The sequence below is a fragment of the Coregonus clupeaformis genome, chromosome 18 (genome assembly GCF_020615455.1).
Source record: "Coregonus clupeaformis isolate EN_2021a chromosome 18, ASM2061545v1, whole genome shotgun sequence".
NCBI lineage: Eukaryota > Metazoa > Chordata > Actinopteri > Salmoniformes > Salmonidae > Coregonus > Coregonus clupeaformis.
This window is the reverse complement of record NC_059209.1, coordinates 8,382,689-8,394,526: the sequence shown is the minus strand read 5'-3', so window position 1 is coordinate 8,394,526 and position 11,838 is coordinate 8,382,689. Positions and strand designations below refer to the sequence as shown.

Genomic DNA, 11,838 nt, shown 5'->3' with positions numbered 1-11,838 from the left:
AGCAAACAGTTTTGCAACAGAAAATGTTTCCAATGAAAACTGATTTCTTATTGGGCAGATTCAGGTAGGTCCCTCCAAGTTTCATCCCGTTTGCTTCCTAGTGAATACACCCCAGCTTTGGAAGCTTCTCTCATCAGGGAGCAGAGGACAGCTGTGAAACAAAGAGATGGATATGAGTGTATTATTACAGATTATGGTTGGTATTTGTAAATGAGGTTCTGATGGCCAACATTGAAAATATGTTGCAAAACATCACTCATAATTTTACCTTTAGTTGATCAATTGACGTCATGCTTTAATGTAAGCAGAAACTTTGAAACAATTACTATAACATTACTTCTTCAGTGTGTACAGGACTACCCTGCCATCTACTGGGGAAGAACTGTTACTACATCAAGGTGATTGTCCCAAAGCTGATCTATTATATTGACAAGATAGTCGAGTGCCTGCTCTAACAATGGAAATACATGTCCTCAGAAGATGGAAGCAGGGGGGAGGAGGCCATCAGTTGGGACCATTCTAGCCAATGAGAGGGCAGATGCGCATGTGGAAAAACAGGCACAACTAAGTAGTTTTTCTCAAAGTTAACAGAATGCCACATGCATCCGCTTATATCAGTACATTTGTAACAGCCTAAACATTGCAAAACGTATATTCAATCAAATAAGCCTCATGTAATTCGACACTCTCATTAACCTCCATATTAAAAGGGCTTATCTCACGTGGACAGATTCTTGGGGTTAATTCATCTCGCTTTGCGTCTTCCTCTGATTGTACGATCTCGCAAGTCCTGTATATCAATGCCCTCAATATAAAGTATGAAACGTCAAAACTTTCCATGTGTGACCTCAACTAATTGAATATTCACATGTATTAAACAAAATAAAAGGTAACACATATATAACAGCAAATTGTGAGCTAAGAGCCTTTATTTGGTTTATTTACAAAGAATACAAAACTTAACCCTGAAACACTTGGAGGCTTTGAAACAAGAGTTCATTCACACATGTTACAATTCATTCACAGCACTCCAGTCCTCTGCATCTGGGATGGAGACAAACACCTAGGATGGGCAGCAGAACACAAAGGTAATTGTTTTTTTGGTTTTTGTGCAGGGATGAACACAAACGTTTTGAAGATATTAGTTGATGGTTTGTCTGAAATGGCAACATAATTATATTCTTTCCACGAAGTGGCAATCGAAACATCAGAGGCTCATGCAAGTCAGTCAAGGAATAATTCAATGGAATCCTTTCCTAGCAGGTAATGGCTACAACACAATAAAAAACACTAAAGTAAATCAGTTTAGTACATGACTAAAAACGGCAAACTATTATTTCTTTACCAGGTAAGGACGGAAGTCCCCTTCTTCACTTGTGGTGAGCCTTCTTTCCAGAAGCTTCTTTGCGGCCTTGTTTTAACCCCTATAAGGGAAAAGAAAAGAAGCAACTTAGACACAGACTTCCTTTTGCATTGAAAAACCTGTTTACACCTGGTATTTAACAAAAAATTTATGTCCGATCAATCATCACGTGATCCATGTAACCACACCCCAGATTTGTCAAGTTTCAATGTCACATGCACAAGTACAGTGAAATGCATTTCTTGCAGTAATGAATAACAATGCAGTAATGAATAACAATGTAATACTAAAAATAACAAGGTAGAACAAAAACAAACGAGAAATACAAAATAAGAACGTGTATCCATGTAGCTGCCGGTATGCGTATTAGATAGTGAATTATTCAACATAACCATCAGTAATAATCTATTCCTATCTCATCTACAGTATGCAAGACATGATGTGGATGGCATGTAACTGTACCAGGTAGTATCCGGTGTGGTACCCACTCATGTACCAGGCGATCAGCATACTTCCCAAGGCCTCATCATCCTCTCCATCTGGACTCATGGGGGGAGGGGGAGGGATCATCTGACAGAGGCAAAACAACCATGTTCAGACTGGTGCATCTTTCAGGACATTGCAGATAGAAATGTACCAGCGACACTGCTCAATAAGCGCCATATGATATGAGGATAGTCTGCTCTCTACGGGCAACATGTCAAATACCAGAGAAAATCTTTCTGTGCTCTAGAATCTATCTTACCGGTGGCCCAGAGGGCATCATGGGAGGCCATCCTGGAGGGGCAGGCCCGGAGGGCCCATGTCGTCTAGAGTCTCCCTGTAGACAGAACAACAGCTTCAATATGCACACTCCATTGTCAAATAAAGGATTTAATTCCATCCTCACATACAAGATTTCATGTTTCAAATGCCATCTCTGCCTGTTACGCAACTTCCAAATGAAAGTTAAAGCAAAAGTTCACCCAAATGTGTTGGCGCTTTTCATATGTTAAGAAGTAACGCATGGATGAATAGTGACTGACAACCTACAATTAGGGTCGACTTACCATTCTAAAGCCAGGCATGGGAGGGGGACCTGGGGGAAGGCCAGGGAAACCTGGACCCCACATTGGAGGTCCTTTGGGGGATTTGGATTTGGGTTTAGAGCATGGCACGTGACTGTGAGGGTGTGGGGCGGACGACCTATCGCCCTCCTTTGTAGAAGACTCTGCTTCTTTAACCTGCATTACAGAAAGAGAAATAAGAACACTCCAAAAAATCTCTGACAAAATGTCCCCATTCAAATGTAATTGAGGTCTGACTTCTATGACTAAATCACTTCTCTCCAATCTGTGAATGCAAACTGACTGTCCACTAGCCTGAGTGCTGAGTTCACCATTCTATTTCACTTCACGTGCAGTAAAACAGAATGGTGAATGCAGCGATCAGGCTAGTTCCACCAGGCTAACCGTCCATTCTCTTCCGTATTTACAAAACCAATCATGCACTTAGGATCATCTTCACAAACATCCTAAATGTACCTTGTTGGGGGCTTCCTCCTCTACCTCGGAGCTCTCAGTCAGAAGGTCTCTGAGGTTCTGCTCCTCCTCGTTCCCATAGTCTGTGAACAAAACTATACAGGTACCCCTCTTCTCGTCTATGGAGGAGATAGTGGCAGCGTAAAGCTTGCCGTCTTCAGACCAGTAGGCACAGCAGGGCTCGCCGACTCGCCACTGCAACACAATAATTGCTGTTAGGTTAGACCCTTTAATTTAACAGTGTTATTGGGCAGTACCTACCTCTTTATCGGAAGGAGCATTACTTCTCTTTCTGCTGCGGTTCTTTTTGTTGGTTTTCCGTTTCTTTCCAGGGTTGTCTTTCTTTGAGATTGGCGTGTCCTCCTCACCCTTCAGGGCAGTCTGACAGTCAGGATCAATGGGTAAAAAAAGTATCAAAATGTGAGCATGACGTCATATAATAATAATAATACACAAACTGTAGCTGTAATGATACTGATGCATGTTTCTCAACCTAATTATCAATCCATATGAGGAAAATAAGAACACGGTCAACAGAATGCTATAATAACACTATAGAGGCACCTTAAATGATGCAACTGCTTTGTCGTAGGCCTTTATCAGTGCAGTGTCATCCCAAATGTCAGAATCATCACTCTGGGAGAAAAATACAATTAGGTTAAGCAATCAATCATCTGAGAAACTTAGAGTAAGAACGTTATTTATAATAAGAGAAAACTGTTGTGGGTTCGGAGACTACAGTGGACAACAGTAGGGGTGGAAATATCTCCTTTATAGTAAAAGCATTGCATGAATCTATCATCGTATTTGCAGGTCCGAGAAAGAATAGCCTTTTATAAACATTTCCCCATCATTTTACATATTAGCAGAATCTTTTTAAATATCAAACAAATTACCGAAATTACAGGCTAAGAATAGACAGAGAGATAAGCTTGCGTGTTCATCTTATATTTCTCCAATGCCAAATCAGCATCTCCAATGCCAAATCAGCATCCAATGCCAAACTGTCCCTGTTTGCAAATAATTAAATCTGAGAAGTCATTAAGAATCTGTGTATGGTACTTTCAAAAGTTAGGCCTACCATGCCAGAGTAAGCATACCGACACAGAGAAATGTAAGCTTTAACTGCTGGTTACTCCTTTTCCGTGGCTTAACCAAACGAGAGAAGGTCTCAAATGTTTCCCTAAAAGCGGTCTATAATCAATTGATAGTGACAGAATAAGATGACTTCCCAAGCAAAGCCTATTTTATCTCTCCTCGGCTATAAAAGGTTGTATTTCAGCCTCTGAATGTCAGAGAAACGAAACAATGGTATTCCCATATGCATCAGAGTCACATCTTTCCCAGCCTGGTCTCATAGACTAGGTGTAACACAGTAAATGTAAATCCGGGATACTCAAATTAGCATGATATTTTACGGTTTAAGGTTCCTCAAGGAAAAATCCACCCAAAATCCACCCACTCATTCCTTTAATTTAGAGTGTTAAATAACACTAATAAGTGAGAACAATATTTTTTGTGAACAAATGTTTCATTTTGGCAATATATTATGGTTGGTAGCAACATAGAAAATCGTTGTGGAAATCTGTTGCAGCTCAAGTCGACTACAAAATCCACAATGCAATGCTCTCTCTATGGGCATGTAACGTAGCTAGTTAGCTGTAAAATCGCCTAAACAAACTGCACTATCAATTTAGGAGTCTACAATCTCACCATGTTCAACCTGCAGATCGATGTGCCTCACAGAGTGGAGTCTAACTTTCGCAACAGCAGACATATTTTGAGGAGATGGGAAACATTGCCCATGCTACGTCAACGCGGTGCATTCTGGGCGATTCTGGGACAAGGAGCGCTCTCCTACAATGAGTGAATGGGAGTCTATTGGGTGCTAGCTCAAAACCCAACATTAGCACAAATTTCGTCAACAAGAAGTACAAATCTTATCAGTGATGTGAGATAATGAACATGCTATCTGTAGTATCGTATAGCTTTGGAATCGTGAAATGACGTGCTTTCAAAGAAAATAGGCACGTTTATCAACATATACACTGACTTTGAGAAGGGATTGCGTGACGATTGCATGACAAAGTGAACGCGATTGGTCGACAGTCTGCTGGGTGAGGCGTTCTTCGTTCCGTCATTCATTGGATTACTATCTCCTTTCTATAATATCTCTGGCAACGGCACCATGCAATGCACACTGGACTAAAGCGGCAGACAAATAGGAAAAATGTGCAAGACCCTCCATTAAATTACAAATTTCTCGAGGTAGGAATATCGCAAAAATATTATCAATGGCTCATTCGAGAGAAGACATCCTCCCGAGTTATGACATCGGCCGGTATTGAAATCTGACATGTATGATAAGACGTTTTTTTGCGATCTAAAAGTCATATTCCTATTAACTTCTAGTGTAGTGAGAGCGACTTTATCACGGTTCTACGTCATACCGGACGGATTTCTGCATGCTTGAACGGCAATAACTCAGATGAACATGAAATGACAGGGAATCGAAAGAACATCACTCAGAGATGCACAAAAACAAAAGGAGGGTGGTTGGTCATACAGTATTTTATTTATTTATCCCTTATTTTACCAGGTAAGTTGACTGAGAACACATTCTCATTTACAGCAATGACCTGGGGAATAGTTACAGTGGAGAGGAAGGGGGATGAATGAGCCAATTGGAATGTAGGGATAATTAGATGGCCGTGATGGTATGAGGACCAGATTGGGAATTTAGCCAGGACACCAGGGTTAACACACCTACTCTTACGATACGTGCCCTGGGATCTTTAGTGACCACAGAGAGTCAGGGCAACCGTTTAACCTCCCATCCGAAAGACGGCACCCTACACAGGGCAATTGTTCCCAATCAGCATTGGGATATTTTTTCAGACCAGAGGAAAGAGTGCCTCCTACTGGCCCTCCAACACCACTCTCAGCAGCATCTGGTCTCCCATCCAGGGACCGACTAGGACCAACCCTGCTTAGCTTCAGAGGAAAGCCAGCAATGGGATACAGGGTGGTATGCTGCTGGCCCAGCAACCCAAAGGTTGCATGCTCGAATATCATCACAGACAACTTTAGCAACTTTTCAACTACTTTTTAGCTACTTTGCAACTACTTAGCATGTTAGCCAACCCTTCCCCTAACCTTAACCTAACTCCTAACCTTAACACCTAGCGTAGCTAACATTAGTCAGCTAGCTAACGATAGCGTTAGTCACAACAAATTGGAATTCGTAACATATCATACATTTAGCAAATTCTTAACATATTCGTTACATATCATACGAAATGGATGATAGACATCCACAAATTAATACATACCATACGAAACGGAAGATATCATACTAAATGGAGTGCCTAGGATTTACGTACAGAATATTACGAAATGCTCTGAGACCAGGTTGCCAGCCAGCCAGGGTATTTTACAGCTTGTTTCTAGCATAAAGCATCACAGACTGAAGCACTGTTATAGATCACTTTATAAAATCGGATCAGTTTTATTTTCTTCAAAATCTTAAGCTAACAAGGGTAGTAGTTTTTACCATTTTCTTTAATAAAAGGTAGGCCTATGGCATCCCCTCTCATTTCGAGTCTTGGTTTTAACTTAACAACCCTTCACTGACATGGAGGTAGGCTATTTAAAGAGTGCATGGTGGGTGGAGGAATTGACCGACAAATATATGTATATAGCAGCCTATATCCTAATTTCGTCTATCAAACAGGTAGGCCTACCTCTTATTTCTTAAACAGGAAGAAATAGGCTCCAACACAAAGCCCTCTTGTTGTTAGTAAAGTCTAATTAAAATGAAGATGGTTGAAATGAATTATGCCTACTCAAATTTGCCTACTTTCAGCACAGTGAGCTGTCCATTTCCGATTGATTGTGCCGTGATGCTGCTTGAAGTTTCAGCACCACAATGTAAGTTACTCAAATCTGGCTTATTGTGAGGTCAATAACTCAGAAAAATACATTATGGGAAAGAAACATATTGTTTTTAATAAAAATCTATTATAGTAGTAGCAAGCTATCAAATCTGACCTCCTCATCTTTGCGCTCTCCTTCTCAAACTAAACAGAACATAGGCTATAGGCTAGTCGACGCGCAAGAAGCCCTAATGAAAGAGCAGGCCGGGGCTCAGGATTGGAATATCCACTGCAGTGTAATGCAGCCTAGTTGTATTTACACCATCCCAGCAGCTATCTTAGAAATATTACTTTGCTCTGTGCTTCTCCGAGCATGCACTTCGTAGCCTATAGATAATTTCATTGAGACCACACTAAATAGCCTATAGGCGCACTTGATATCGCGCCCAGCAGAATCAGATATGAGGGCACACATCGATATACAGTGGGGGAAAAAAGTATTTAGTCAGCCACCAATTGTGCAAGTTATCCCACTTAAAAAGATGAGAGAGGCCTGTAATTTTCATCATAGGTACACGTCAACTATGACAGACAAAATTAGGAAAAAAAATCCAGAAAATCACATTGTAGGATTTTTAATGAATTTATTTGCTAATTATGGTGGAAAATAATTATTTGGTCACCTACAAACAAGCAAGATTTCTGGCTCTCACAGACCTGTAACTTCTTCTTTAAGAGGCTCCTCTGTCCTCCACTCGTTACCTGTATTAATGGCACCTGTTTGAACTTGTTATCAGTATAAAAGACACCTGTCCACAACCTCAAACAGTCACACTCCAAACTCCACTATGGCCAAGACCAAAGAGCTGTCAAAGGACACCAGAAACAAAATTGTAGACCTGCACTAGGCTGGGAAGACTGAATCTGCAATAGGTAAGCAGCTTGGTTTGAAGAAATCAACTGTGGGAGCAATTATTAGGAAATGGAAGACATACAAGACCACTGATAATCTCCCTCGATCTGGGGCTCCACGCAAGATCTCACCCCGTGGGGTCAAAATGATCACAAGAACGGTGAGCAAAAATACCAGAACCACACGGGGGGACCTAGTGAATGACCTGCAGAGAGCTGGGACCAAAGTAACAAAGCCTACCATCAGTAACACACTACGCCGCCAGGGACTCAAATCCTGCAGTGCCAGACGTGTCCCCCTGCTTAAGCCAGTACATGTCCAGGCCCGTCTGAAGTTTGCTAGAGTGCATTTGGATGATCCAGAAGAGGATTGGGAGAATGTCATACAGTCAGATGAAACCAAAATAGAACTTTTTGGTAAAAACTCAACTCGTCGTGTTTGGAGGACAAAGAATGCTGAGTTGCATCCAAAGAACACCATACCTACTGTGAAGCATGGGGGTGGAAACATCATGCTTTGGGGCTGTTTTTCTGCAAAGGGACCAGGACGACTGATCCGTGTAAAGGAAAGAATGAATGGGGCCATGTATTGTGAGATTTTGAGTGAAAACCTCCTTCCATCAGCAAGGGCATTGAAGATGAAACGTGGCTGGGTCTTTCAGCATGACAATGATCCCAAACACACCGCCCGGGCAACGAAGGAGTGGCTTCGTAAGAAGCATTTCAAGGTCCTGGAGTGGCCTAGCCAGTCTCCAGATCTCAACCCCATAGAAAATCTTTGGAGGGAGTTGAAAGTCCGTGTTGCCCAGCGACAGCCCCAAAACATCACTGCTCTAGAGGAGATCTGCATGGAGGAATGGGCCAAAATACCAGCAACAGTGTGTGAAAACCTTACAGACTTATAGAAAACGTTTGACCTGTGTCATTGCCAACAAAGGGTATATAACAAAGAAACTTGAGAAACTTTTGTTATCGACCAAATAATTATTTTCCACCATAATTTGCAAATAAATTCATTAAAAATCCTACAATGTGATTTTCTGGATTTTTTTTTCTCAATTTGTCTGTCATAGTTGACCTAATAAAAGCCTAATAAGCAACTCATTCTAAAACACTAAGAAATATAGAAATGTCATCAATTATAAATTACATGACCCTCCCCTGGACTATATTTAAAGAAAATACTAAACCCTCCCCTTGACTGAAATTGAAAAAGCAGGACCCTCCCCCATTTTCCTCCAGGTAACCATTCTGTACATTTCGATCCATCCCTTACATTATCCTTTCTACTTGCTTGCCAAGATTCCATCTAGCTTGTCGTGATGCACTGCTCTTTATTCATAGCTGCATAATAAATGTGTCATAACTAGATGGCCAAGCTAACTAGCATGTAATACTATCTAACTAACGTTTGTTAGCTAGCTAGTAAAACATGGCCAGCTGATCATTTTTATCCAATGCTATGTGACCTTCCTAGATCCCGCTAGCTAATATAAACTAAATTGGGAATTGTCGAGTGACTGATGCTGGCATATCAACTGGCAATCTGCCTTGTTACCACTAACACCAAAGATTATGAAAATTAACCCTACATCTGTGCTGCTAACACTAAAACTCCGGTGCTATATCCAGTAGCTAGGTAACGTTAGCTAGTTGGTATCTAGCGAATCAGCTACCGTTAGCTTAAATTCAACATTAGCTACTAGCTAGCAAGCCAATCTACGCACTTATCTACTTACTGAGTAACTATATAAATGATAACTTACTTGTCCAGCTCCACGAGTAAAAAGCATATCTTTACACCCATTTGCCATGAATACGCAGAAATGTGGCTGCTCTCACAGCTTTGATATTTGGGTTTTTACTGAAGAAAATAAACGTGCGTCGCTGACGTTCTTAAATAATGATTACGTAAAAAAGCTGCGACAAAATTGTTAGCACGTTGGCTTGGCAACGAACTCACATCCCTCAGTCCACAAACAAGTTTGTTTACATTTGCTTGTAAATCGTGATTTGTCGGCTAAAAATATGATAGATCCCGCGTTAAGTTCTTTGGGTGCTCAGGTTGTCTTGGCTGCGTCCAACGATGAGAATCATCCTCCAAAAAACATTATTGACGGGTAAGAAGGGTTTATTCAAAAGAGAAACCTCTGATTTGTTGCTAGCTAGCTAACGTTAGCTTGCTAAGCTAACCTAAACTTCTTGTAGCCAAAGAGAGTAAGGTTAGCTAGTTAGTCGGAGATTATCAAGATAAAAGGCTACTAGCTATTGTAGCTTTAGAAGAACTAGCCAGCTATGTGGCGGTAGTTAACATCTCCACAGTTAATCTGCAAATTTACACGACAACAACATTACTAAACATACGCCAACATGCATGACATGTTACACCACCAGTCAGCCATTCACAGTCAGCATCATGCCACACCATTCATTACCTCACCACAGTCCATATCTTGATGAGTCTCTCTGTCTCTTCTCAGTAACACTGCAACATTTTGGATGTCCACTGGAATGTTTCCACAAGAGTTCATCATCCGCTTCGCTGAATCTATGAAAATTGCCCATGTGACAATGCACTGTTATAATGGTATGAAATAAGGTCCTTGATGGCACATTGTCTAGGCCTACGTTTGCCAAGTACCGCGCAGCCTAGTTTTTGATATGGACTCCGACTCGCTATGCATCTATACAAAAAAAGGACATTCTTAAACCTTCCGTGTACCTATGTTTGTCCTCTGTTGTTGCGTGCCTTTTTTTGTTTGCTGAAACCCATACGTTTTAATAAAACGTGAATCAACTACAACCGCTGACTGTTTCCCTGTTGAGATTCAATTGCCACATGTGCATTCACGCTGAGTTGCAATCTTAGAGCAACAGCAATTAGGGAATAGTCGATGGTTGTATTTGATTAACGTTTTATACAAAACATTTGTATTTCAGCATTTAAGAAAGGCACACAACAACAGAGGACAAACATATGTTTTAAGTATTGACGCATAGCGAGTCAGAAGTTCATTAAAAAAAACTAGTCTGTGCTCAACCCCGTGGAGGAGTTGAGGTACTTGGCAAGGTCTATGTATTGGTGTGTGCCTACTATAGTTTGATCATGTTTTTCTATTGTGTTATTGACTGTATGTTTTGTTTATCCCATGTGTAACTCTGTGTTGTTGTTGTTTTTATCGCTTTGCTTTATCTTGGCCAGGTCGCAGTTGTAAATGAGAACGTGTTCTCAACTGGCTTACCTGGTTAAATAAAGGTGAAATAAAATAAAACATTAAAAAATGTTGCTTGAAATGTATATGTTATTTAGTTTTTGTTGTCTTTCAGTTAAGACTCTTAAAATTGAGAAGAGCATCTCAGACGATGCTACTGACTTTGAGCCTATTTCAGAAAAGGGTAAGCAAAGCCACTGAATACACAGTGCCTCAAAGCTAATTAAGTCTGTCATGTTACACAGCAGTGTTGTAATCTTCATTATATCTTCTTTCAGAATTTGAACACATAGAGGGGCATCTTCAAACAAATAATATTCCAGTGAGTTGACTAACTATTATAATCTAATGTGTATAATGGTACTACAAAGTGTCTGCTAAATGGCATACATACATGGCTTTGGGTGATTTACAACAGCCTTGTTTTTCTCTCTTTACAGCTAGTTGGAACGACTGCAACACACTTGCGCTTCATCGTAACCTCGGGATATGAACATTTTGTCTCAGTACACAGGGTCAGTGTGGGAGGATGAAATCTATAGTACTTTTTCGTAATGTACAACTTATGTCTGAATACCTAATATGTTATAAATTGCATAGCCTTGTTTATTTGTCAGTGTATATTTTTAATAATGAACCAGGATTGAATATGTAACATCACATGGGGCCCAAGGAATAGTTAGTTCGTTTTATTCTAACTGTTCACCAAATCTAAATTGTAACACAATCTGTTCAATAAATTGAGCAGTGAGCATGAAAGTGGCATATTGTAAAAAGTTAGTTTATGTAGACAGTGTTCACACAAATGTGTTACTTGATCCAACATGTACTCAAACAAAAAGTTCAAAACCTGTGATTATTTAGCAAATCTGACTACTACTATCTGCAAAATATTCTGCACTTGACCCAAAACATATGGTGACAGTTGATGTGAAATGAACAGAAGCTGTATTTAA

The 11,838-nt window shown here is 40.4% G+C and overlaps 2 protein-coding genes across 3 annotated transcripts; one reads left to right on the top strand and one right to left on the bottom strand.

The window, feature by feature from the left end:
* Window positions 1–901: 901 nt before the first annotated feature.
* LOC121587517 (survival motor neuron protein 1) lies at window positions 902–9,584 on the bottom strand. Of its 2 annotated transcripts, XM_041904525.2 has the most exons (9): window positions 9,437–9,583; window positions 3,448–3,519; window positions 3,145–3,264; window positions 2,887–3,078; window positions 2,413–2,586; window positions 2,109–2,183; window positions 1,826–1,933; window positions 1,346–1,424; window positions 902–1,063 (listed from the first exon to the last, which is right to left on the bottom strand). In XM_041904525.2, exons 1-8 carry the CDS (start codon window positions 9,482–9,484, stop codon window positions 1,371–1,373), a joined length of 843 nt encoding a protein of 280 aa, XP_041760459.1. In that variant the 5' UTR covers window positions 9,485–9,583; the 3' UTR covers window positions 902–1,063; window positions 1,346–1,370. The 2 variants fall into 2 exon arrangements, with proteins under 2 accessions (XP_041760459.1, XP_041760460.1); XM_041904526.2 differs by lacking the exon at window positions 3,448–3,519 and having other exon boundaries at window positions 9,437–9,584.
* A 33-nt stretch (window positions 9,585–9,617) lies between these two features.
* Window positions 9,618–11,838, top strand: LOC121587518 (intraflagellar transport protein 25 homolog). Its single transcript, XM_041904527.2, has 5 exons — window positions 9,618–9,790; window positions 10,151–10,257; window positions 10,998–11,066; window positions 11,161–11,204; window positions 11,323–11,838. Exons 1-5 carry the CDS (start codon window positions 9,699–9,701, stop codon window positions 11,413–11,415), a joined length of 405 nt encoding a protein of 134 aa, XP_041760461.1. The 5' UTR covers window positions 9,618–9,698; the 3' UTR covers window positions 11,416–11,838.

Excerpts from the sequence above, each read along its gene's own strand:
- LOC121587518 (XM_041904527.2), top strand. The coding sequence starts at position 9,699 with ATGATAGATCCCGCGTTAAGTTCTTTGGGTGCTCAGGTTGTCTTGGCT. Across the intron at positions 9,791-10,150 it reads CCAAAAAACATTATTGACGG|TAACACTGCAACATTTTGGA; the intron begins GTAAGAAGGGTT and ends GTCTCTTCTCAG. Across the intron at positions 11,067-11,160 it reads TGAGCCTATTTCAGAAAAGG|AATTTGAACACATAGAGGGG; the intron begins GTAAGCAAAGCC and ends ATCTTCTTTCAG.
- LOC121587517 (XM_041904525.2), bottom strand. The coding sequence starts at position 9,484 with ATGGCAAATGGGTGTAAAGATATGCTTTTTACTCGTGGAGCTGGACAA. Across the intron at positions 2,587-2,886 it reads AGGAGGAAGCCCCCAACAAG|GTTAAAGAAGCAGAGTCTTC; the intron begins GTACATTTAGGA and ends TCTGTAATGCAG. Across the intron at positions 1,425-1,825 it reads ACCACACCGGATACTACCTG|GGGTTAAAACAAGGCCGCAA; the intron begins GTACAGTTACAT and ends TTTCCCTTATAG.